The sequence below is a fragment of the Varroa jacobsoni genome, unplaced genomic scaffold (genome assembly GCF_002532875.2).
Source record: "Varroa jacobsoni isolate VJ856 unplaced genomic scaffold, vjacob_1.0 scaffold_793, whole genome shotgun sequence".
NCBI classification, from domain to species: Eukaryota; Metazoa; Arthropoda; class Arachnida; order Mesostigmata; family Varroidae; genus Varroa; species Varroa jacobsoni.
Window position 1 is genome coordinate 131,999 of NW_019213695.1, and position 22,946 is coordinate 154,944.

General features: G+C 39.1%; 2 protein-coding genes across 9 annotated transcripts; one reads left to right on the top strand and one right to left on the bottom strand.

Moving 5' to 3' along the window:
• Positions 1-68: 68 nt before the first annotated feature.
• Positions 69-13,293, bottom strand: Sec6 (Exocyst complex component Sec6). 4 transcript variants are annotated; one of them, XM_022839240.1, is made up of 13 exons: positions 13,212-13,293; positions 11,336-11,607; positions 9,371-9,577; positions 8,460-8,789; positions 8,025-8,228; positions 7,591-7,752; positions 7,165-7,420; positions 6,681-6,867; positions 3,671-3,754; positions 2,053-2,294; positions 1,438-1,631; positions 1,034-1,176; positions 69-790 (listed from the first exon to the last, which is right to left on the bottom strand). In XM_022839240.1, exons 2-13 carry the CDS (start codon positions 11,429-11,431, stop codon positions 631-633), a joined length of 2,265 nt encoding a protein of 754 aa, XP_022694975.1. In that variant the 5' UTR covers positions 11,432-11,607; positions 13,212-13,293; the 3' UTR covers positions 69-630. The 4 variants fall into 4 exon arrangements, with proteins under 4 accessions (XP_022694975.1, XP_022694977.1, XP_022694976.1 ...); XM_022839242.1 differs by lacking the exon at positions 3,671-3,754; XM_022839241.2 differs by lacking the exons at positions 11,336-11,607; positions 13,212-13,293 and adding an exon at positions 10,706-10,835.
• Positions 12,419-22,485, top strand: LOC111263835 (malonyl-CoA decarboxylase, mitochondrial). 5 transcript variants are annotated; one of them, XM_022839246.2, is made up of 11 exons: positions 14,055-14,968; positions 15,175-15,284; positions 15,761-15,895; positions 16,178-16,330; positions 17,772-17,903; positions 18,594-18,740; positions 18,945-19,109; positions 19,434-19,532; positions 19,822-20,007; positions 20,206-20,431; positions 20,953-22,485. In XM_022839246.2, the coding sequence occupies exons 3-11, from the start codon at positions 15,806-15,808 to the stop codon at positions 21,177-21,179; spliced, it is 1,425 nt and encodes a 474-aa protein (XP_022694981.1). In that variant the 5' UTR covers positions 14,055-14,968; positions 15,175-15,284; positions 15,761-15,805; the 3' UTR covers positions 21,180-22,485. The 5 variants fall into 5 exon arrangements, with proteins under 5 accessions (XP_022694982.1, XP_086825948.1, XP_022694979.1 ...); XM_022839247.2 differs by lacking the exons at positions 14,055-14,968; positions 15,175-15,284 and adding an exon at positions 12,419-12,557; XM_022839244.1 differs by lacking the exons at positions 14,055-14,968; positions 15,175-15,284 and adding an exon at positions 13,470-14,026.
• The last annotated feature ends 461 nt before the right edge of the window (positions 22,486-22,946 follow it).

Below are 22,946 nucleotides of genomic sequence, written 5' to 3' on the forward strand. Positions count from 1 at the left end.
GTATTACACATAGTTGGAATAAAGGTTCACCCAATGTGCCCCGCTTTCACCCAATAAAAAGCAAGTGATTAAACTTCAGTGAAAGCTTTTATTTAGACTTGACATCAGCATTAGAATACCTGACCTACTACGGTTATGGATTACATCATATATTATTAAATTACCACAAGTGACGTAATTTCTTTTGGCGTAAAGCCTTTCACATAGCAAAATTGTTTTAATGTCGCGGTACATGAACTGAACGAGAAGAGCGTATTAAAAAGGGGTAGCTCTTTCGTTCACCGCTTTCGTGTTTTTCTTCTGACAGATCTGGTACAGTCCTCTAGCCTATAAAGAAAGCTTCCGAAATACAAAGTCGCACTTAAAGACAGTTACTTAAAGACAGAAGTAATGACAAAATTGTAATAACTAAATCCATGGGTTTAAACTCCTTTTGGTCTGTTTTAGTAATTGCCGCTTGTCGCGCAGTTCGAACTCGATGGTTATTTATCAAAAAAACAGCTTGTTTCCATCAAATTGGATAAATTTGCATATTCGGATCAATCAAATTTTAGGTAGGTTAGTTTTAGCTAGCACTTTCCATTAGAAAAATTGGCCGATTTTTGTAACAATGCTACATATGCATGACGCTTAAAGAGGCAAAAGGTTGGAAAATATATTTCGGTCTGTTGCCGCACCCGGCTTAAGGTCGATGATAAGCTGGCGAGCATCGACTCTCGAAATGTCACCACGTAGGTCCAACAGAGACAGCAGTTCATCAGCAGATACTTCGGGGAATTTCTTAACCAATCTGTAGTAGAAACGGAATTGAACATAGAAATTAGATCTAAGTAACATAGTTATAAAGCCTCTGTGTTCTATTACGTACATTTAGAGATCACCGTTTACTCCATAATGAGGAAGTAAGCTATATCAGTAATGATTCTGTTTTTTTATAAACAAAGGTGGTCAGATCACTGCAGGTATGAGTTCTCAATGAATGTATATTTTTCTATCCATAAATACTTGACCACTTCTAACTATGATACCGTACCCGTTCATTTCTAGTGATAGGAGTGAGCTGTCCTTCATCTTGAGAACTTCAGCCATAAGCTTCAAAACGTCCAATTTTGACTCCTCTTCCTTTTCTTCCCCTAAGGGCTTTTTTTTATATAAATCTGCAAACTGTTTTTTAAGCTGCAAACCAAAAAAACGTCACCTTGATTTTGCATACGATTTTCTATCCTAACAGAGCACTCAAGTTACTATTGCCCTATTGTTTGCCTCAATATATGTTTCTTTTTACTAATATTATATACTGAAATTGTAGATAAATGAGTGGTCCACTTATCTTCTATTAATGAGCTGTTAGTCGAAGCATGGCTTTCACTTGATGATGTCAGATTTTTCAACCAAAATGTGATGGTTTATCGAACCAAATGATTCAGGTTAACGAACCTTTTCGGTATCACTCAGAATCAGCTCTGCAGCAGCTCTTCGTTCTTCATAGTTTCGGAATGACATTCTCTTTTCGCAAATTGCCTTTACATAACTTGCGGCGACCTCTTTTTCTATCTTGCCGATAAGTGTATGATATTCAATTAACGCCGTATAGTCGCCTCCATAATCCGCCAACGTTACCGTTACCGTTTCTGAAAAATTTATCCAAACCATGCACAAAAACCTATTATGGCCGCACCTTTGAAACTAATTAGTGACATAGAAAATAACTTGAATAATAAAACTGGACTCTTTTGGACTAAATTGGTTAAGTTGTCCCAACCAATTTAAGGAAGCTAAATTTGTATTGTCTATGATGATGCTTCTATCTATTCTAGGATCGTAATCGCTGCTCGCTTTCACTGCATATTTAAAGGAATAAAAAGTATTTAAAGGAATAGAAATTTGAGCTGCCGAATACAGAAACATAACAAAAATAAGTTATATCCGGCAGTTACCTAGATATCCGGCATAATGCAGCAGACCATTCGCTCAATAAAGCAATAAAATATATGGCAAATAGACCGCCATAATAAAACAGATACAAGTTCGTTAATGTATCAGATAGTTTACCTATTGTTTGCGCTTCCCTTGTGAGCCATTTACGTGTCATAATATCCGGCATAAGAACCTTTATATCAGTGAGCACTTCTTCGCATAGATAGTCGAGAGAGTTATCCTTTAGCTCGCGCAACTTGTCCGCCAGACCCATTCCTAGCGGCTCACCGTCACTCAACTTCGTCAGTAGCGTTTCCATGTTAACTGCATTATTGGCGATGGCGATCATGTACGCAGTGTAAGACTGAAAGAGGGACCTATTAAACCGATAACGCATTTATATAACGTAAATGTACGTACGCGTAACGTATAATCTCCGTCTAAAGTGTTAATAAATGATTTGACATTAACTACCAAAAAAGAAATCATCTTATGAAGACACTAAGCCAAATCGCAATTTCTGATTTGTTTCTGAGGTTTGTGCAAGATATGTATCAATTTTTGAAAAAAAAAACTGTGATCACGGATTCTGCTTATGAATCTTTTGTATGGGGAGCAAATATGTCAAACATCATAAGGCGCGCCATCAAGAGCATCATGGAGTGTCTTAGAAAAGTAAAAATATCTTTAAACTCACACCCGTCTCATGATTACAACACTATGTAATTTCCACTGCAAATATACCCTTTTCCTTTACTCTATCACATAATGAAAGTTTCAGCTATTATATTGATGAGAACTGATATCGCGTCACCTCAGGTGTAACATTATCAGAACCAACAAATGCAAGCCAGATGTACAGATGGTCCTTTAAATTTAAAAACAACAAGAGAAGCAATCGGCGATATACAGTCTACGTTTGCCGATGTCTCTCAAATTCTCGAAAAAGGCCACTTTCCCCATCGCATTCATCGCGGCTAGGCAGTGTGAACGTTTGAGCGAAATGCAAAAGTGTACACAACGTTTATGTGTGCTGTTCAAAATGTAACTGAGTAAGACATGCAGCCTCTAAGGCTAGTGATGAGGCTTGTCGACAACAACAATCGACTTGTCTAGGAAATAGCGTTGTAGAGTATGCTTAGTGCTAACATCAGACTGATTAACGGGATTCTGAAATGCTCAGACATGTGCGCTGAAGAATAAATCATTAAGTCTTTTGGCTTTTCTATTTCACATAAATGATAAATCAAATCTCAAATTTTCAAGCGAAACAAAAAAATTTAGCACTGGGAACGGTGGCTAAGAGTGAAATAGAACAATACATATCCGACAGACCTTCGAACAACCCGACCCCTCCTTCGCCACAAAAAAACGGCGCTAGTAATGGGCGACAACCTTGTGCAGCCTATCGGGCCCGCTCTGAGAAGGATTCTTCCTTAGAAATCGTTAGTGACTACTCGTATGGCGCTAAAAATCGTTATCGACAATGTAGCGTGTGAAGCAGAGAAGTATATTATAAGCAACGATGAGTCAGTTGCAGTGTTTTTACAGACTGGTTATTATGAATGCATGGAATTTGAAAAGGACAGACATGTCGGCAAGGTGGAGAGTTTTTCAAAGGTGTTAATCACCTCAACTTCCGAGTCAGAAGTTCGTGTGCTTTCTGTTCGCTTCTTAGGCTAGGACTGCAAAGCGGCAAGTTATATTATTGCGAAAAAAGCAGGTCAAGAATATACGAAATTTTCGGCTTTACCGCTCTCTGTATAACAGCGCCCGGTCGTTGAGCGTGATCGGTACAGCTATAGAAGTGAAGTGGCCGAGAAGATTGCCTGCAACACTGCCATGAGAAAAAAGTTAGGCGTGACAATCCTGACAACCGAGAGAGTCATGAGAAACAAGATGTTCACCCAAAGACCATCGATGAGATCAGTGCGAGGGGGCTTAAGCAGCAAACCCAACCAGCTCAACCGGACTCTTAGAGCCAAACGTTCCAGCAGTTGAGTCTACCTCGAAAGAGCAAGTCACCACCAAGCAAACTCACCGTTGAAGAACCGTTGTTTAGAAAGAAAGTATCAAGCCGAACAGCTGGACTACAGCCGACGCGTCGAGGACTTCATAAGCCAAGTGCTAGCAGCATCAACGACTAGAAAGCCAATTCCTGTACGCGATACCGCGAATCACCGCAGTCGCTTGCGAAGTCGATCACGGAACTCGCAGCGAGATCAGACCTAGACGCTAAGACTTACACAGTGGAACTGTGAGGGGGCTGTAATTCTGGCGCTTTTCTCGTCGGAACCTCTGGACTGTGTAGATAATTTTGTACAAACGAAGACTTGGGCAATTAGCCTTCTTGCTTACTCCGTTTCTATTCTGTGCACTGCCTTGCAACGAAAAGCAACGAGCCAGGCGGCCCTAGTGGATCATTTTAGGATGAGCTTCCTACGATCATAGTACAAGCGATTTCACGCCTAGTAGAGAGTAGCGTGATTATTTCGCGTGACCAGCGATTACGTCTTGCATAAACCTATGTCCGATAGACTGATTCGGACTGAACGGACACAGCACTAGAAAAATTCGCCACTGGTCTGGAAGCGCTGTCTCCCCATTCTACCTCTTCGTTGCTTATTACCGGTGACCTTAACATCCGCGTCAACCAGACGAACTCGAACCATACTACGCCCTTCTAGACATGTTCGCGGGCTTGCTGGGACCTTAATCCTACCTTAACACCGACTTTCCTATGATATGCAGGAAATTCGGTCACCGAAATATTTCCGACGAGTGTAGCCAGGGTTAAAGAAAGTTTCAGGGCGAATATCATTTCCTGTCACAGGAAGCAAGCAATCGTGCTCACATACCTATGATAATAGATCTCGCTGTCTACATTCCACCTGCGCGGACCGTCAAACGCCAACTTAGATGCAGACTAGCTCCTAGACCACATCCACAAAGTTTTCCCTGTGCCTAACGTTTCGAATTCTACCCTTCAGCCCCCATTTTTCAGGCTATCTATCGAAAAGCATATGCATTACAAAGGCAATAATAGTTTGAACGGCTGGAAACTTGTTTGATTCAAAACGTCAGTTATACGAGTCACTAACGCATCACGACAGTTCGGCGCTTTACCATATTAAACCCTCATCTCATGAATCACTTGTCGACGATGTCACGCACGGTGCCCTGCAGTTTTCGCTGCAATGTGAGGAGAGGAAATCCGAATGCAGCGCGATATTTTTCAACAAGATAATGGTACAGTCTCTTAGAAGCCTACGCAATAAGAAAGCCGCTGGTTGAGGTAGGGTATGCAACGAGTATCTGGACGGCACTATTTATTAAATGTTTATATAGTGGTACACTTCCAGCGCAGTAAAAGAGAGGTTACCCAGCTAGTGATCCTTATACAGAAAGACAGTAAATCAGCGCCGTCATCATGACAAAGAATGGCGAAGAAAAATGTTTGTTATAAGCTGCTCACTGGTTTGCTGATTAAGAACCTGGACAGCTGCTTAAAAAGGGTACACGCTATCTCAACGGGTTCCAAAGAGGGTACTTTACAAAAACAAGATGCAGGATCATGATGGTTGACATCAAGAAAGCACTGGCCACGCTGCGCAAGACGTGGTATTCGTTGACTTCAAGGCAATCTTTGGCTTGGCGTGCAAAAATAAAATCATGCTCACGTTGGCTGAGCTCGATGTCCCTATGAATGTGCTTAAGTTTCTCGCTGCGATTATACGGGACAACAGAATAATCGTCGACGACGAAGTGGCATCGCAGCCGCTTTTCACACAGACAGCTTGTCTGGCTCGTAGGAGCGACCTAAGCCCACTCCTGCTCCCCATCTTGTTGTTACTTTCCTGATCAAATAAGAAAGCCGAGAAAATTAGTCGAAACCATCTTGTATGTAGTGATTTAGTAATATACGGGCCAAAGAGGTTCCAAGTGCAACAAGTTCTAGGTTGGCTCCACGCGGCAGTCACAAATTTGGGAATGACCGTAAACTTGACCATAAAATGGAGACGATGAAGTCCAATAAGGAAGACAAAACAGCGACCTCTCGCATACTTAAACATATTTCCGTATTTGGGGTTGCTCTTCTCTACGAACGGCAAAAATGCGCTGCGCACGTCACGGAAAGATGTGGGAAGGTTGTGTCGGCCTAGCAAATCCCTCATCGCTTTTCCCTTGCAACCGCTCTCAGCTTGTTCGACCTCAACGTAGTTCCGATTGTAACGTATAAGATATCAGTCATTTGATAAAATTTCACAGCGGAGGACGTTGAACACTCAGACCGTGTTAAAGTCTCTTTCCTCAATGGAGCAGTGGGACTACAAGTAGTAACCCGAAATTGCCTCACACATCTCCTAATCAGCTCGCCACTCCTGGATGAGGAACTATGAGTGGAAGGGGCCAAATCGGTTAAACAGACATATCGTCACTTTAGCGTACATGTACTCCACCATAGACTTTGTAAAAAATTAGGTTTCTACGAGATGCATGGTACATGTAAATGCTCCAGATGCGGGGATAATTGTGACGGATATCGTGCCGCTCGCCTTTAGGACCACCTCTAGCACAACAGGCAAATCGCTCCAATTAGTTTTGCAAACTCAACAAGACTCGTATAACCCATACGATGCAAACTGTCCTACATGCCCTCTCTAATATTGGAGTATTCTTTTGCTGATCTGTATTTACTAAGTTTTTGACTGCTTCCAGCAAAGGTGAATAAATAAAACTGGATGAGTGGATTGAATACTCACCGGTCTTCAAAGTTCTTTGTTTTGTAGTCTGTTACAAGCTGATTATACTGACTGAGAAAATAATCCATCCGGTTCATTGCAAGTCTTAGGACTCGAGAAACCAAGTCCAGTGACACGGTTCGCGCCACTTCAACATGCTGAGTGATCATCTGGTATATTAACATTGGAGTTTCTGTGCGATAGTATCCTATAATAAATAGAACGTTCACAATCGTTAATATAACAGGTGCGTATTATTAGGCTAATATTAGGAACTTCTCAATCTAAAGAAAATTAGTAACTCTGCTATCCTGGAAATTTCATGATTGATATAAGAGTCATCGTACCAAATAATTTTGAAGCTGGAATGGCCAGACCTTTAGCTCAACTCTGGTTCTAGGAACTAAACTGAAGTGTACAGTAACTCTGAAACATTGGAAACTTTTTTATACTGAAAGTAGGAGCAAAACTATGAACTACAGTATGGATATCAAATCGTTAACACCGTTAGAGTCCTGCTCGGGCATTTCATTCTTTTGCCAGTCCTTATGATCGGTAGACAAAGCATTGCGAAGCCACTCCTCAAACTTTGTTCTCAACCCAGCCAAATAACGCTCCATTAGGCGTTCAATGGTTGAGTCTGGAAGAAGCGCCTCATAGCGAGATACGTCCACGTGAAGATCCGGGTGGCCCATAAGGTCTCTCGAGTTGTAGGTATTAAGCCATTGCAGCACATGAATGTATTCACTGTCCACTAGGCCCTGAAATGTAATACTTAAGAATAGCATTCAGAATAGCTAAAAGCCACGTTGGCAGCTTAAGCTACATTCTATGGCTTGATGAATAGTTGTGAATTCAGTACTTCATGTAGGGCTGAGAGAAGTACTAGATACTCTTTATATGTAACGCTAACCTCTTCAACAAGCCTTACCTGCGATATTATTGTCTGTAGACGTTGTGACAGACAGTTGTGCGTCATTCGGACCCATTCATTGAAGATATCGAAACACGGAGGGAAACATGGCGTGCAGTGGTGCTTTACCGTCTTCAAATCTTCGATGATGAGCTGACGAGTTACCTCAAGATGGCGCACCTGTCAAGCATTAAGTTTTTTACAAAAAAAAAGTTAGAAAATAGACGATTTATTTTTTGTTATCGTCGCATGAGGCGACTTTATGCCACTGTTTGCATAACGTTGGAACCCACATGGTACTGTCTAGTTACTTTTAGCCAAAAAAAATGTATATTATTTGCTTTTTACCAGTAGTATAAACGACGTTCTTGTTGTCTAATACATCCATTTTAAGAACTCGTATAAATGAACCGATTTGATTGGACTACAGACTCTTTAGAGGTTCTTCATACCAGCCACATGTTGTTTTCGCTGCGCACTTCAATCTGATTCCCTTCTAGCCTTTCAGCAACACTTTGTTCCAACGTTTCGATTGCCTTCTTCCGCCACAATTTAGGTCGTCCTGGCGGCAAGAATCCTGTAGATTGTTGGCGCTTCAGCGCAGCTTCATCAGCCCATTCCTCACGCATGATAAGTCGTAGGGCGGTCACGATCACCTATTAAATCATTCACAAGGCCGATTATGCATAAGCCAGATTCATAAATGTAGGATTTAGGCCAAGTCAAGATTTTTTTGTCTCGATGCTCATGGTGTATTATACTTTGGCTAATATATTAGTGTAGCTATGCGATTTACAAATTTTTACGAATTGGAAATTTACGTTGCATTTTACTTTTCTACATTTATTTTACGTGAATAATCAGATCTTCAAAAAGGAATAACAAACCTGCGGTTCTTTACGCACTGTATTAAGCGTGCGCTTTAGAATTAACCACAACTGTTTTGCTAACTCGTCACTGAGCCTTTCCACATCCGCGAAATACTGCTTGAGCATCGCTCGGTCGCTGGCCTGATTATTAGCCTGTTTATGCAGTTCGTAAAGAAGCTCATCACGAGAACATTCGAGATCCGACAACGCTTTATGGGCGAGAAGTAAGTTGCCATCCTGAATTAGATCCTGGGTTCGAGTTATAGATCCAGGAACATTGAAGATGTGTTTCAGATGTTCCATTAGGGTACCTGTTTGTGAATGCCGAAAACTCTCTTCGCGAACGTCCTGACCAATACAAAAAAATGTTTTTCGCAGTTTAAGCACTGTCAAACGATTTTTTAATCATAAGAGTCCAATTTAGGATAATCCTTAAAGAAATAATTAGCTGCATATGTTTAGTCTGACCTGCAAAACAACATTAATGCTGGAAGTCACAAAAAAATCATGAAAGGAATTCAACGACGTTGTCTATAAGAGAGCCCCACAGTTGTATTTTGCTTACGAGTCTTGGTCGTCTGGAAAACGTTTGTGACGTTCGTTCTTATATCCCATGGGTAACTAGTACGTTTCACGACTGCCACGCTAAAACGATATGTTTTGCTAGAATAGTTTCTTACTAAAATCCTATTTAAGCAAAATACTTATTAAAATATTTATTGAATTGCTGAACAAAGGTGCTTGCTTGCGCGAATTAGAGAAACCCAGTTTAGAACAAGAAACAGTCAGAACAAGTGCTAATGTGTCTGTAGAACGTATCTGTGCAATGAAGAACTATAACTAGAAATAAATGTACAGATCATTACTAGTAGGTTTTTGATTGATAGCGATGTTAAAACACAACATGACATTAAAGGAAACGCACTGACCTGTAATTGGACGGCCAGTTTGGAGAGGTCTTGGTAAATAGTATCGGCTTCATCGAGCTTTTTCTGTATATCGTTTACATCATCTCTGGCAGCTGCCAGTAGCAGAATGCCTGTTCGTACACCCTCCAACTGTGATTGGACCGCTGTCTTGAGCATCGCTTCTACGGACGCTTTTTTACGCTGAACTCGTTTTCGGTGCTGCTCTACCTGTTCATAGCCAAACAATTCAACATAATTAATAATTAAGTATATACCATCTCTAATAAAAAAAACATTTAGATGATCACACGGCACCGTCCCCTCAGCTTCAGTATGAAAACAGAATAAGCTTTTGTTTCCTTAAATACGTTCAGGTAGCAAGACAATCATGATTCTTTTATCACGATGTATCACAATTTTTAATCAATTTCAAGCTAAATCTCGATACCCGCTAGGTCTGGTAGCAAAAAAAATGTATTTTTGACCTCTTTTATGTTTGATCTTCCACTAAAGAAAAGGGTATCGACCGGCTTTGAGTAAAACAAGGATTCTCTAGCTGAGAGTGCCACTCAGAAGTGATTTGCTGACAAAATCGCTATTAAACTTCGATGGGTTCCGCTTCTAGATGAGCATTCATAACTGTAGAATTATCTTTGTTGCAGAAATGAACGTCCTAGGTTGCTTCGGCGGCATTCCAACATCGGCAAAAATAGTTATTGCAAATTTTCTCTTTTTTTTAACTCATGTACTCCTCTTTTTAGGGTAGAGAAGAACTTAAAGGAATATTTTATGACCTAAATAAAACGTTGTCTTTTAGATTAGAGCTTTCCAAAGCTATACAGCACATACAGAAATTGACGAAAAAGCTGAGCACTAAACTGTTTTTTTCCGACAGCCGTCAGTAATAATTAGAAAGTTATTAAGTCACCTGCACGAAATATTCTATGGACGTGCATAGAATGACACTATTGGTTTAGTGCATGATATCTTTAGTATTTACGTAAAATAGTTAGCAAATGAGATTCTAACAACGATTCGGGGGGTTTTCCCTGTTACTCAATATTATACCGATCCAGGCTAGCTTCGTAAACAAACTGGTGAATAATCTGTTATCCCAGCGACACGGTCTTTTTTCGATTCCTAATCTACTTATATCGAGAAGTCAGTTCGTATCAAATCGACCACAATAATTTACTAGTTACAACTTAGCGGTGTGAATGTGTACACAGTAAGTGCATAGATTATTTGCTCTGGTCATTAAGTTTATTAGGATGCCAAAAACAGTGGTGACGCTAATGGTACACAAAACATAACAAACGTTGCGTCATAGTGACTGACAGCCCCACAGATACTCACGAATGAATCATCGTCGCCTTCGTGACCGCTGTCCATTTAATCTTCAAGATGACCCCAAGCGATGTTTCGTGCCTATGATGTCTATTAGCACATTCACATCGGCGCCTTTTCTGTTGCTTTCGTAAGTCGTAACGAACCTTTCCTTTTGTTTATATAATTCATAGGTGACGCGCTATTAGTATGGTTACGTTGCTAGATACATTTCAGCTAATAAATCATGTGTATGAATCATGGCGTTATTGCTTTTAGCAAAAATCCAGGCCAATCATGCCGTAGCTGGTTTTTCAATATTTCACATAAAAATATGAAACTAAATTCATGAACGAATATCACCAGGAACAGGAAAAAGCCCGGTTTATATGGTGACTTTAATGCGATCCTTCGCTGGACGTGTTTGTAAGCAGCGCATAATGGCAAACCTCAACATAGCTCTACCTACCATTCGGTTACATTAATGTTCCATTTCTATTCTCTACAATGTATAGATTAATTTTAAACTAATAGAGCACGATTAAAATGAGGCATTAGAGCCGTACTCGGTGTCTATGCTTAGAGATGTTGAGCGGAATAATAAAACCTCGTCATATGTTGACAACAATAAAAAATAAGCTTTTTACTTTCTGTACGTACTTTGTCAAGTTGATCAGGTATTTGGAGCATCGTAACTACGTGTTTCAGGGCCGCAGCCTTAGCCTCTTCTTGCTGCTTCATTATATCGAAGATCATTGTGAAATAAGCGACCAAATCTAGCTCTGCCTATATTGCAATGCCACAGTTTCCTTGCTAAATGGACAGTACTAGCGCGTCTATAGCAGTCTGATGCAGCACTCTGCTGAGAGCTTCCTGCGTATATACTGCAGTCTTTGTTTTTGAGATCGACTCGATACAGAGCAAACGATCGCCTGAAAGATCAATTGAATTCAATATGAATAGAATGTATTTCAATAATGTTTTCCTTGTAAACTGTAGGTCTATGTAATGGCGAGATATTGTTCATCACCGCATACCTGTAGAAATTTTAGGTGGCTAGCTATAAAAGTTCAACAGAACCGATGTTACATGCCAATTTGGGAGTCACGTTTAGGTTCGATATAGCATATTCTTATTCCAGACAAAAAGATCTAGACAGCATTGCTCTACTGGTTTACTATCGGTGATACATTATAAGCGGTGGGTATATCAATGTAACATTGTTAAACAAATACCAGTAAATCTGAATTTCATTAATAAGGGATAATTTAATTTCGACAAATTATAATTTGACCATTATTGTTGGTTTTCCAGGCGACTACCTCACTTTCTATTCGTCTCCATCCCTTTCTCAAGCGAAGATCGAAACAACACAAAAAACATTTTCAACCCTTCAGTTATTTGCCTACAGTAGATAGCATGTTGCAAAAAGCCCTTTATTCTAATTTGACCCACTTGAATAAAGCTTGATGCCAAGGTATCTCAACAAAAAGCAACGGTTTATAATACCAATATCATCGTGACTATTATAATTATATTGTTTTTATGAATAGCAAGTTCTCAGATGATTAGCTCAGACCTTGGACAACGCTGGTTAGGAAAGAGGTTCAAGGCAGCTGCCTCCAGAATTACAGTCATTCAGATTAGCAAGCTAACTAGTCAGGTTCCATCTGTCTGTATGATCTAACTCTCTGGGCAGGCATCCAAACGACATCTACTGTTGCAGTGATAGTTACTACTAAACTATTGAAATATCTTGTTATCAAGTCCTCGTGCAACAATACTGCTAGTACTTGTCCAGCTTAGCAGTAATGTTACCCCCTACGAGTTACCGACGTTCACGTATTCTTTCTTGCTAGCAGAACTCACAAAAGACAATCAGGTGAGCAAGAACTTTGAAAAGTGTTTAGAAGCGTGAGAATAATCCTCCTCGTTATCCTAATATGTTTTTAAACCGAACGAAAAAGGGAACGTAAGTGTACCACATATGCAATATCTACGCAACATTTGATAGATTTACAATCGTTTTGTGTTTCGACTTTCAAAACCTTCGTCAATTATTGTCAGCTAATCCAAAAATGCAAAAGATCTAAAGCATCGTAGATAAACAAGGGAAATACCCAATATGTCACCTTCGTAACACCTAAAATCAAAATATTTCAATGAATCCAAGGCTCCCCAGAGCTAAAAGGAGCTAACAAGCCTGGACAAAACCCGTAGCCCAAAAGATTGACTGCGTACAGATACTAAGCATAGTGATGAAAATTCAACTGAATGTTACGAGTGGCACGAAGTTTTAACCTTGTAGTTTGTTAAAGCTAAACTATGCTGAGTACTACACATTTCAGTATGACTAGTTCAATATATATATATATATATATATATATATATATATTATTTCATAAATTCACGATTTGTTTGCATCATGTGAAAGCTGCAAAAGAAAACAACTCGATGATTGGTGCGGCAAATAGATATTAGAATACATTCACTATATCATACTTTTGAGAAACAAATAAAGTTTTGAATCTTTTACCTCAAATGTTTCGTTACCAGATCATTGAGTTCAACTAACACCGCCTAGTACCTTCGATGGCGACCAGACATTTCGTCTGTTGTGATGATTGTTATGTACGCCGGCCGCGTTCAATACGGCTGGGCTGCTGGCGAGATCCCCAATCCAATACAAGAATGCCACGGCTACACAACCGCCTGCCCGCTTGTGGCTGCTGTAGCGGTGGTCGTGAGCACACATGCCGGCCTCACTACTCACCTCTCGCACAGCTGATTGCGGTGAATGGTGCTGCTGGGTATAAGGGCGCAGATAAATTAAGCTAAGTGAAAAAGAGTCATTTGGGATAGCAAATAGATAAATAGACCTACCATAGTCGCTGTCTGTGATCTGGTTGCTATATGACAAAATAAGTCCTTATACGCGCCAACTTAGGTGTTTGCGAAAGTTCTTTCGACTTGTTGCTTCCATCTGTCGTAAGTCTTATATCGCAGTGCTCAACGTAATTAAAACAAAGTGTGCAACTTCAAAGTTTGACGTATAGCACCTGGCCATTCTATCAGCCTGAAAAAAAATCCGTCAACTAGAGCGCGCCAAAAAGTTTCACTCAGTTTTTGCGTGTGCATATGCGCGCGCGGGTGTCTATAAGTGCGTCTTTGTATTTGAGTGAATCAAGTTAAGCGAGCGCGCTTTGTTGGGTTCGTTGCTCGCGCCTATTCACTCTACCCGCTTCTATCTTTCTCGTCTTCCCGAAAGCTTTAAGCTTTACGGTACCCCGCAAGCGAACCACGGGGTTGGTTGCCACAACCCGATCATCAGCGCCCCCTGAGATGTTAAAGGTGAGAATACAGCTCGGTATTGAGGTGCCGAAATGCTGCAGTGAGTGGTCAGGAAACGGATTTGTTCATTAGGTTCGTTACACTCGTGATGTATTACAGAAAAGCAGGCTTTTTTACCGCTGCGTATATTTCGAATAAGGCCTCTGCTGATGATATCATCGACACTTCTGCGCCTATATTTCTCGTGATCTCTGTGACCGATTGATTGGGTGATAGTCAGAGAAATGTTGTGGAGAAGGCACTTCGCGCAGCATAGATAGTGGTCGTACGTGACGAAAACGAAATAAGGAAATATCGCAACAGAAAGAATATACTCTTTTATAAGTGATAACAACTTCAACGGTATTCAAAAGCAAGTGGGTCACTGATTCACTGCGGAGAGAGGAAGCGATTCGCGCCACTAGCAGAGATTGAACCCCTTTCCCGAACATTCTTTGCCGATTGGTCGACCAGCAGAATAGCAGTACTACCCAGAGGCAGATGTGTGTATATCTATATACATGTCTATTACATAAGCATATGTATATATGCTTATTTAATTGTTGATATCTTTATCGTTAGCCCGTTTATTCCAAGTGGAACTTTAAAAAAAAAACAGATATTCTGTTAATCCAATGGACTAATATTAAGATTGCGCGTAATCTTTATTCCATTTGTTCATTGGTAAAGATCGAAAAACTTGGTGATCGTGTATAATGAAATCATTTCGTCGGCTCCTTGAGATATCACAAGCATATCGGATATGATCGGGAGTACGCAGATTATCACAATGTTCCGTGTGAGCAGCGAACTGTTTCAGCTATTAATATAAAAGAACTGACTCCAAGAAAATTGAAAGGGCAAAATAGGAATAGGGACGTAAGTTAGTCTCTAACAATGGATGTCGTATTCAAGAAAATGTCGGATAATTTACCCTGCGCAAAGCTTGTCTAATTCTGCATTGTAAGTCCTCGGCTTCGTATACAATGATAGAATTACACTAATCAACAATATCATTTCAGAGCATAGAAAGGCGTTTTCCACCCAATAAAATGTTTGGTAATTATATTCAGCAGAATATATCCTATGTTTGATCATTTATTATTATTTTTAAGTTATTGTGAACGTACTGTCGTCAAATAATTGTTGTGCTAACTCTATCTGATTAGAAACAATATTGCACCGCCAACTCAGGCAAAAAGGTTACGCCTAAATAGGAAGGGCGTATCTTTCTCCGAAGACATCTTCTTGCAAAAATTTACTTCACTATCTATAATCGGTATGGCTTTGAATATTTTTCTGCAGTTCTATATATAGATAGCATTTGTAACAAAAAAATATAACTTACGGATATCTCAAACAATTTGCATGAAGCGCTTCGTAAATTGTGATTTCTAAAATCTCGTCTATTGATTTCTATTACAGATGGTATAAATTTAAATAACTTAAAACTTGATGAGCTTCCAAATTCAAAATCTCAACCTGATTTTGACATGCGTTGTACTTTATTCTTTGCTCGAATTCACAAAATGTACCGATATTGCAAATAGACAAAACTAATAACTTTACCTACGTAATACAAACGAATGTTAAAACAATGATTGTATGCTTGGTTTGCGACGGTTGAAAGGCAGATTAAAACTCTCTTTAACCTTTGAAAACTTCTTTAACCTTTGAAAACTGCATGTTTAAAGGAGGAGCTAAATGCTAGTGAACGATATTATTATTATTATCAGTTGCTGTTTGTAATTTTAGGCAGCATATCGGTCTTTCTGCGCAAAAGGCCTTCGTAGTGTACCAATGACTCAGAAGATAACAGCCAGCGTGGAGCAGCTCCTTCGGGAGACACTTGACCCTGCTAAAGATTCACGAAATCCACAGAGCTCAGAGGTACTCAATATACAGTACGCAATACGATTATGCTTTGCGTAATGTTTTGTTTTACTTACTAAGTAGATGAAAAATACGATATAGCTTCTAACCAGGTGGTTTCGGATAATTGTCATTACGCCAAATTTTTAATCAATAAAAAATAAATTCAATACGCAATATTTAATCAATTAAAACACGCTGCGTCTGTATGATGCTTTACCTTTGTCGTGTCAATTATAGGTACTGCCTATTGACTATAGATTTCATATTCCACACTAAAAATACGTTTTTACACTACAGCCGGTACGCGAACTCTGCAAGCGATACCAAACTTTGAACGAAGAGGCCAAATTTGGATTTCTGAAGAAGCTGGCACAGGATTTCGACGTGGATCATAAACAAGTGCTTACATCTGCACAGCACTACATTGATCATGTCACTAAAGATAATCAGGTGCGAACCATTGTATCAAACATAGTTGCGCGTTTTGTTTATAGTAAAATTACTACAGACTTATGACAATCTACAGAATCGACCGCTGGATACTTAATTGCATGAGAGTACAGGGTCAATTCCACCTGCTATAAACCGCTGTAGCTTTAATATGGTTGATGAAGCTTAGCTGAGGATAGTTCTTCGTGCTCAAGAAGGATTGTAACGTAGTCTTGGTTACAAATTATTATAACAAAATGTTCTTTTCTCCTATACGAAATGTGCAATTGATTTACGGTATTGTTATCACGACGTGCCTCCTGCCTGAAAAAACAGCGAAAATTGCGCTTAACTTATAATTTGGTTTCTCAAGAGGGACTTAATAATAATAAAGAGGGAAGAAATAGTTTTAGGACCTCATTTTGATAACGATAATTATTGTCAAAGGTTCGACACTAAACCGAACGGAATCCACGACTATGTCTGCATAATATTCGCCTGACTATGACTGTTGCTTTAAATATTTGTTCACAAAAAGATATAATGCGATGATTACACAATATAGTATGCTGCACAGATAGCAGAAAGTACTGAGCTGCGAAGTTTAAACAAACACCTATATATATATATATATATATACGTTCGCACTTTGGATGACTAAAACTAATGCTATTGAATCAAGAAGCCAATACTATTGTTTATCCTTTTCACATTTACGTCAAACCACGTAAATTTCCTTTATTTCTTGACACCTGTCCCATGACTTTTTCATAGATCAACTTTCCGCTAGTGCTTTTGACTGGTTTTTAATTGGGCAGGCGTTTTGATGCTCTGATTGTGTTGTAGATCAATAGGGTAGAGTTTTCCGTAGTTATCAGCCGTTACCAACAATGCCTGTCTTCAGTTGTAATAAAATGTGTGGCCTTATTCGCAAACAGAAATAAAATAACACAAAATTACGTTTGTGTTGCATTGTGTAACCAGCAGATCCCGTTGAACAAACGTGTGCTGCAACGTATTAGGTAATGGAATATAGGTTTTCCAATTAATTTACTGACCTGTTGCCGCTTTTTAGATATGAAGTTTCAACCAATGTTTGCCGTATTTTTGTCGTTGCTGAATATCTGGCGCCATAAGACTTAATTATTCCTACAGCACAAGCTCTAAGGTATCCGCTATAGCAGAACCCAAATAAATAATTACCCATTCAAATAATTAAAGAACGAGTTTTTCAGAGTCTTTCTAAACTCAACTGGAAAGCCTATGAAGATCTGTATAAATATCGTTGCGACACAATCCAGCAACTTGAAAAAACACATATTTGCAGTAATAAACCCGTTAACATTTGTGCCTGCTAATATTGTCTGATTCGTAAACTCTTGATATTAAACACATAATTTATTATATTATCCAAAAAGTCTCAATAAATTTGTATAAACATCGTTTGGTCTTGTCGTCTTAGGAGATTCCATCCGTACGTTTGGAGGAGAAACTTCGTATTGCGCTCACCCCACGCTATATGGAACTTTTCCAGCAGATTGGAAAATTAGAAGGCGGAGTTAAGTTTCTTGTTGATCTTCGTGGGCATATGATGGTATATATCCCAATAGCGTTACCCTTTGATTGAAATATTTAATTCGATATTAAGAATATCAAAACGTGCATTGATAGGAGTCTTAAAAGAGTTTCACCAACTTTATTGGCTACGTAAAGCTACAAAATCGATACAAATTCAGCCAGTGTGTCGTTGATAATTAGCTTCACGCGGAATTGTTAGTCTAGAGGATCTGCTAATCTCTAGCGCCATAGGTAATATGCTCGAACGTCCTATGGGTGATTTCACGTGTGAAGCACAAGATTGATTGTTTGCTATTGATAGTCCCTGTTTCTGGCTATTACTACTCGAAGGCTCCCGCTCGAACCTAAACAAACCCAGATTTGTGATTTTTCCTGGTAATATAATTTATGTTCAGCAAAGACTAAAAATCTTGACTGGACCAACTCGAAAGAGAGTCCTGTTACCTCTCAGGAAAACACAAACCAGAAAAAGATTTACGAATAATCTTAAGAAGTATTTTATACGAAAGAATATAATTCTATCCAGAAGTCATACCGGCGGGTTGTTATAACCCTGTAATTTTTGAAGTAAAGTACTTGTACAGTCAATTATTGTGTCAGATGTGTGCATTCTAGAAAAAGCATGCGTACCCAGTATCCTACCCGCCTTTACCTCTCATTTAAACTACTTCTGGCTAATATTTGTTTGCCTTCTTTTACGATATAGGACCTAATAGCAAAGGGAGGAACGGATACATCTGCCGTTCGAGCGATGAGCGGACAGCTAAAGGATCTCCTTTCGATTTGGTTTTCTGCTGGTCTCATGAAAGTTGAACGGATTACCTGGCAAAGTCCGTGCCAAATGCTGCAAAAGGTACGTTGGGGCTGAAATTGGCTAATACATTATCTGCAGGTACATTTCACCTCTTCCTTATTTTCTCATATATTTTTGCTATCTTCAACTTCATTGAAGTTTTTAAAGTTGCGGAGAGAGATCGAAACGTCCGAATTTAATATGGGACCGGAATAATATATTGATAACAAAGAAAACTTGAACGCTGTCCCAATCGTATTGCAGATCTCGGAATATGAAGCAGTGCACCCGGTACGCGGCTGGTTAGATCTTAAACGTCGCGTTGGTTCTTACCGGCGGTGCTTTGTGTTCTGTCATTCGTCAATGCCAAGCGAGCCGGTTGTGGTACTGCATACTGCGCTCATGCAGCATATCGCCGATAGCATCAAAGTAGTCAAGTTTTTTATTCTAGTTAAAGTACATTAAATTCTAGGAATGAGAGGTTGATTTATGGCAGAAATTAGAAAATTATGCCCGTCGCTTACAAACTTTATCGTTTATTTAGTCGTAGAATTAGCAGAGATCAAGTAATATAGGTATCGAACGTCATTAGATCTCTATACAGGTACTTAATTTTTTTCTTTTTAAAGATCTAAAATCTTTCTGACTGGGAATAATGGGTTGTTTACTAACTTAGCAATTATTAAAGAAGGTACTTTACATGTTCGTTGTTTCTTTCTCATCATTATTTATCCATGTTCCGTTTAACCTCAGGATATTGTGCGACATCAGAAATCGTTTGAGTCCATCGACACGTTACAAACTTCGACTTCTCTTGCAGCCTCCGTGGACGACTTGGAGGATCCTTCTCAGGTGAGCAAGGTTTTGTCCTTGTTTAGGAACAAAACAAAAACGTTTAAGTCTTTTTTTATAATTTTCTTGAAATTTGAATTATGTTTAGACTTTTAGTTATTAATATATAAGCCGCGTAATTAAGTTTAATTTTGTCCAGATCCTCATTTCATCAGAAGATATGGTCACGCTTATTCAGACTAAAAATTAGAGAAATTTCTACCTATTGCATAGAACGAATCGGTGCTCACTTATTTACGTAATTAAAAATAAACCCACGTTACTTGGTTCGGATTTGCTCGTATTTCAGGTGAAAGCTGCGATCTTTTATTCGATAACGTCTACCCAAAAAGGTCTCCAGGGTATAGAGCTTGGCAAACATTTAATCAAGAACGCTGTTCGTAACCTGCAGGCAGAACACCCAAATCTTAGTACGTTCTCTACTCTTTCACCGATCCCCGGTTTCCGAGACTGGTTACTCAACGGACTGGTTCAGGTTATTATTATGAATGAAAATTGGACTCAGGTAGATGTTTCCCGGTACACTATGATCTAAGTGCAATCAAAAAACAAAATACAGGGACGTTACGTTACGTTTATACTAGAGCGTGTGGCTCACACAACACTGGATCAGAAAAAATCCAAGTATTTACATCCAATATTTGAAAATGCTTCCCGTCATGATAAATTTCAGGTAACGCGAGGATCGCGTCAATCTCCGTTCACACCTCAGGAGCTACAGGAAATCACAGATGAGGCCGATGTTGACGAGGCACTGGCAATGGTTCACGAGATGATACGGAGTCACCTGTGGTATAAAAACGACGTATTGCAAGATCGATTACGTAAACCGCTTATGAAGCTCTGCGCCCAGTATCTCTACCAGGAGAAACATCGGGGACTTGCCCTCAACGGAGTTGGTATGACGCTATTTTACCCATATAAACAGTAAAAAAAATAATCCACAATGCACTACGTTCGAAAACGTGTATCTGAAACTCCTATACTTGAAAGAGAATGTAAAATCGAGATTATGTCCAAGGTCCAGTTGAGGGGTGCTTGAACGGAATATTCATTCCATTATTTATTATCATTTAACATCCTCGTTTACGATGTCACCGTTGTATGTCTTTAATAAAGCTCCACAAATGCTTGTAATGGTATCCAGTAGTAGCCATGTACTATTTTACCTGATTTAATTCAATTCGATTTGTATCGATAGCAATAGGCTTTCAGCGGAGTGATTTTTATTACTTAAAAGCTTTATTATTAAATCATAACAGCCTACCGAAAAATTGATTAATTTGAACGTAATTGAAATGCGTCTATTAAAAGCTCCCTCACACCCTAGTTGAACAACTGACCTAAACTGCCAGAGTAATCACGCTACGCACGGAATTAATTGTCTCAACTTCGCATCTTTTCTTTTCAAATCTTGCAGCGAATTTCCATTTGAAGAATGGTGCTGTGCTCTGGCGAATCAACTGGCTAGCAGACACGTCACAACGAGGTTTAATGAACTCATGTTCGCTCATGGTTAATTATCGATACTTCCTCGACCAAATTGACCAAAACAGTGTAGAGTACTGTACACAAGGCTCCATTTCAATTTCAAATCAGGTTCATAGCCTGCTGAAAACTGAGCCGATACCGTCAAGCCAGCTATAGTGAATTCTGTCTTCTACAATTTATATATTCATATATGCATAAAATATATCTAGGACATAACAACTAGATTCAGGTCGCATAAAGACTAACCTTAATGTCTTTCAGGCTGTGTGGTGAGCACAGATGAAGATGATTACTATCGAATTGTATATTTCATTTAGTGAGCTGCAGTGACAACAAGACTTGAAAATTTTGTGTCATCTCAATCTCAGTGCATACTTGCGCGTTTGTAACTTTCTCAGGGTAGAAGGCGTATTCTTATTCAAAAACAACAAGATTATGTGATAAGGTTTTGTTTTAAATTGTTAAGCCTGAACAATTTGCATAGACTGCACGTGATGGTTACGGAATGCGCAAATTCTTTCGAATATTCTAACCATAATTCAGTGATCCTAATAAACGAATTACTGAAAAATTTTGAGCATGGAAAACTTGTTGCTTAGAAATACGTAAGTTGTTAAAAAGCCGGAACATGTAACAAATAGTGAAAGGTATCTCTGTAAAAAAGATTCCTATATATAGTGCCTAGGGTGCCCGTTTGTACCATGTATAAAGTTTAACTATACGTCAAACATTAACTTAAACGTAATACATACTTTGTATAGGTGAACTGAATATATATAACAAGCTATTTGTTTTAACTGGTTTGTTTTGTCGATGATTCAGATAATCGTGAACTTCCTTAGAACAGCGAACGCGCATTCCTTCGTTTCTCAAATTTTCTCCCGCAATGACGCCGAACAGAGAACAAGCAAAACGGCCAAAGCATTGAATAATTCACAAATCTTTGCCAGTCCAATCAATATGTTTTCAGTAAATAATTCAATTTCAACTTTACTCTGTCGCATACAATTTACGTTAGCCTAAAGGCATAAGCGTTCATTGAAATGAAATTAATTAGCGATGCATTGGAATCTTTTCTGCTCGAACGAATACTTGACCATCTAATTATTAAGCTCGTTTCGTAGCATCAGTAAGGTGATCAGGCGCGTCCCCGAGGCTGCATTGGTCAACTCGGGCACTGGTGAACGTTCAGATATTTTAGCTAACAAAGTTGACAGGACTTGCTGCCTTTTTACCATTTTCGCTACAATCAGTTAGAAAGCTATGTTATGATTTATGAAGGTTTGCGACTCGTGCAAGTAATACCCTGACGTTGTATGCTCTGAAATAATTGGTAAAACTCTTGATTCAACTTACATTATAAGAGGCTGGTAACAAGAGATGCTATAATAACACCCGGTGACTTTAGAATATATGATTTTTGCTATTCTCAATAAAGTTTGTAAATGTATAATGAATAAAATATCGTCTACTAATATTATCGGTACAGTTAGTGGTTACAAGTCGAAGCTTGCCGTATCCTCTTGGCGGCAATCCAATATGCAATATAAACAGATTCGAATATGTTATCAGGACGCTTAGAAGCTGCCTAAATGAATATAGTAAACTATGAACCGCACATGACACTTTAATAAGGTTATTTTCTAACACCACAACCTAAGTAAGAACCCGCTACATCTTCATAAAAGGGTACTGCGCAGATATTTTTAAGCAGAATCAGTCGTCTTTCTCTACCATTGACAACTATGTGCGTAAATCGTAAGAGCTTGTAGAACAGCAATATTTTCCTATTTCATAAGAATTAAAGGCAACCAGGAATATATAATCTAAAAAAATTTTGTTCTGAACAATTCGAGACATCCAGGTTGAAGTCAATAGATAATTATCTCACGTGTATACAAAAAAAACGAGTGTAATTGTGCA

Bases quoted from the DNA above. Each gene is read 5' to 3' on its own strand.
- LOC111263835 (XM_022839244.1), top strand. The intron at 16,331-17,771 runs GTGCGAACCATT...TTGTCGTCTTAG, and splicing joins ATGTCACTAAAGATAATCAG to GAGATTCCATCCGTACGTTT. The intron at 18,741-18,944 runs GTACGTTGGGGC...ATCGTATTGCAG, and splicing joins CGTGCCAAATGCTGCAAAAG to ATCTCGGAATATGAAGCAGT.
- Sec6 (XM_022839240.1), bottom strand. From the start codon at position 11,431: ATGATCTTCGATATAATGAAGCAGCAAGAAGAGGCTAAGGCTGCGGCC. The intron at 6,868-7,164 runs GTGTTAACGATT...TATTTATTATAG, and splicing joins GCCCGAGCAGGACTCTAACG to GATACTATCGCACAGAAACT. The intron at 2,295-3,670 runs GTAAAGCCGAAA...TCGGTTTAATAG, and splicing joins GCGCTGTTATACAGAGAGCG to GTCCCTCTTTCAGTCTTACA.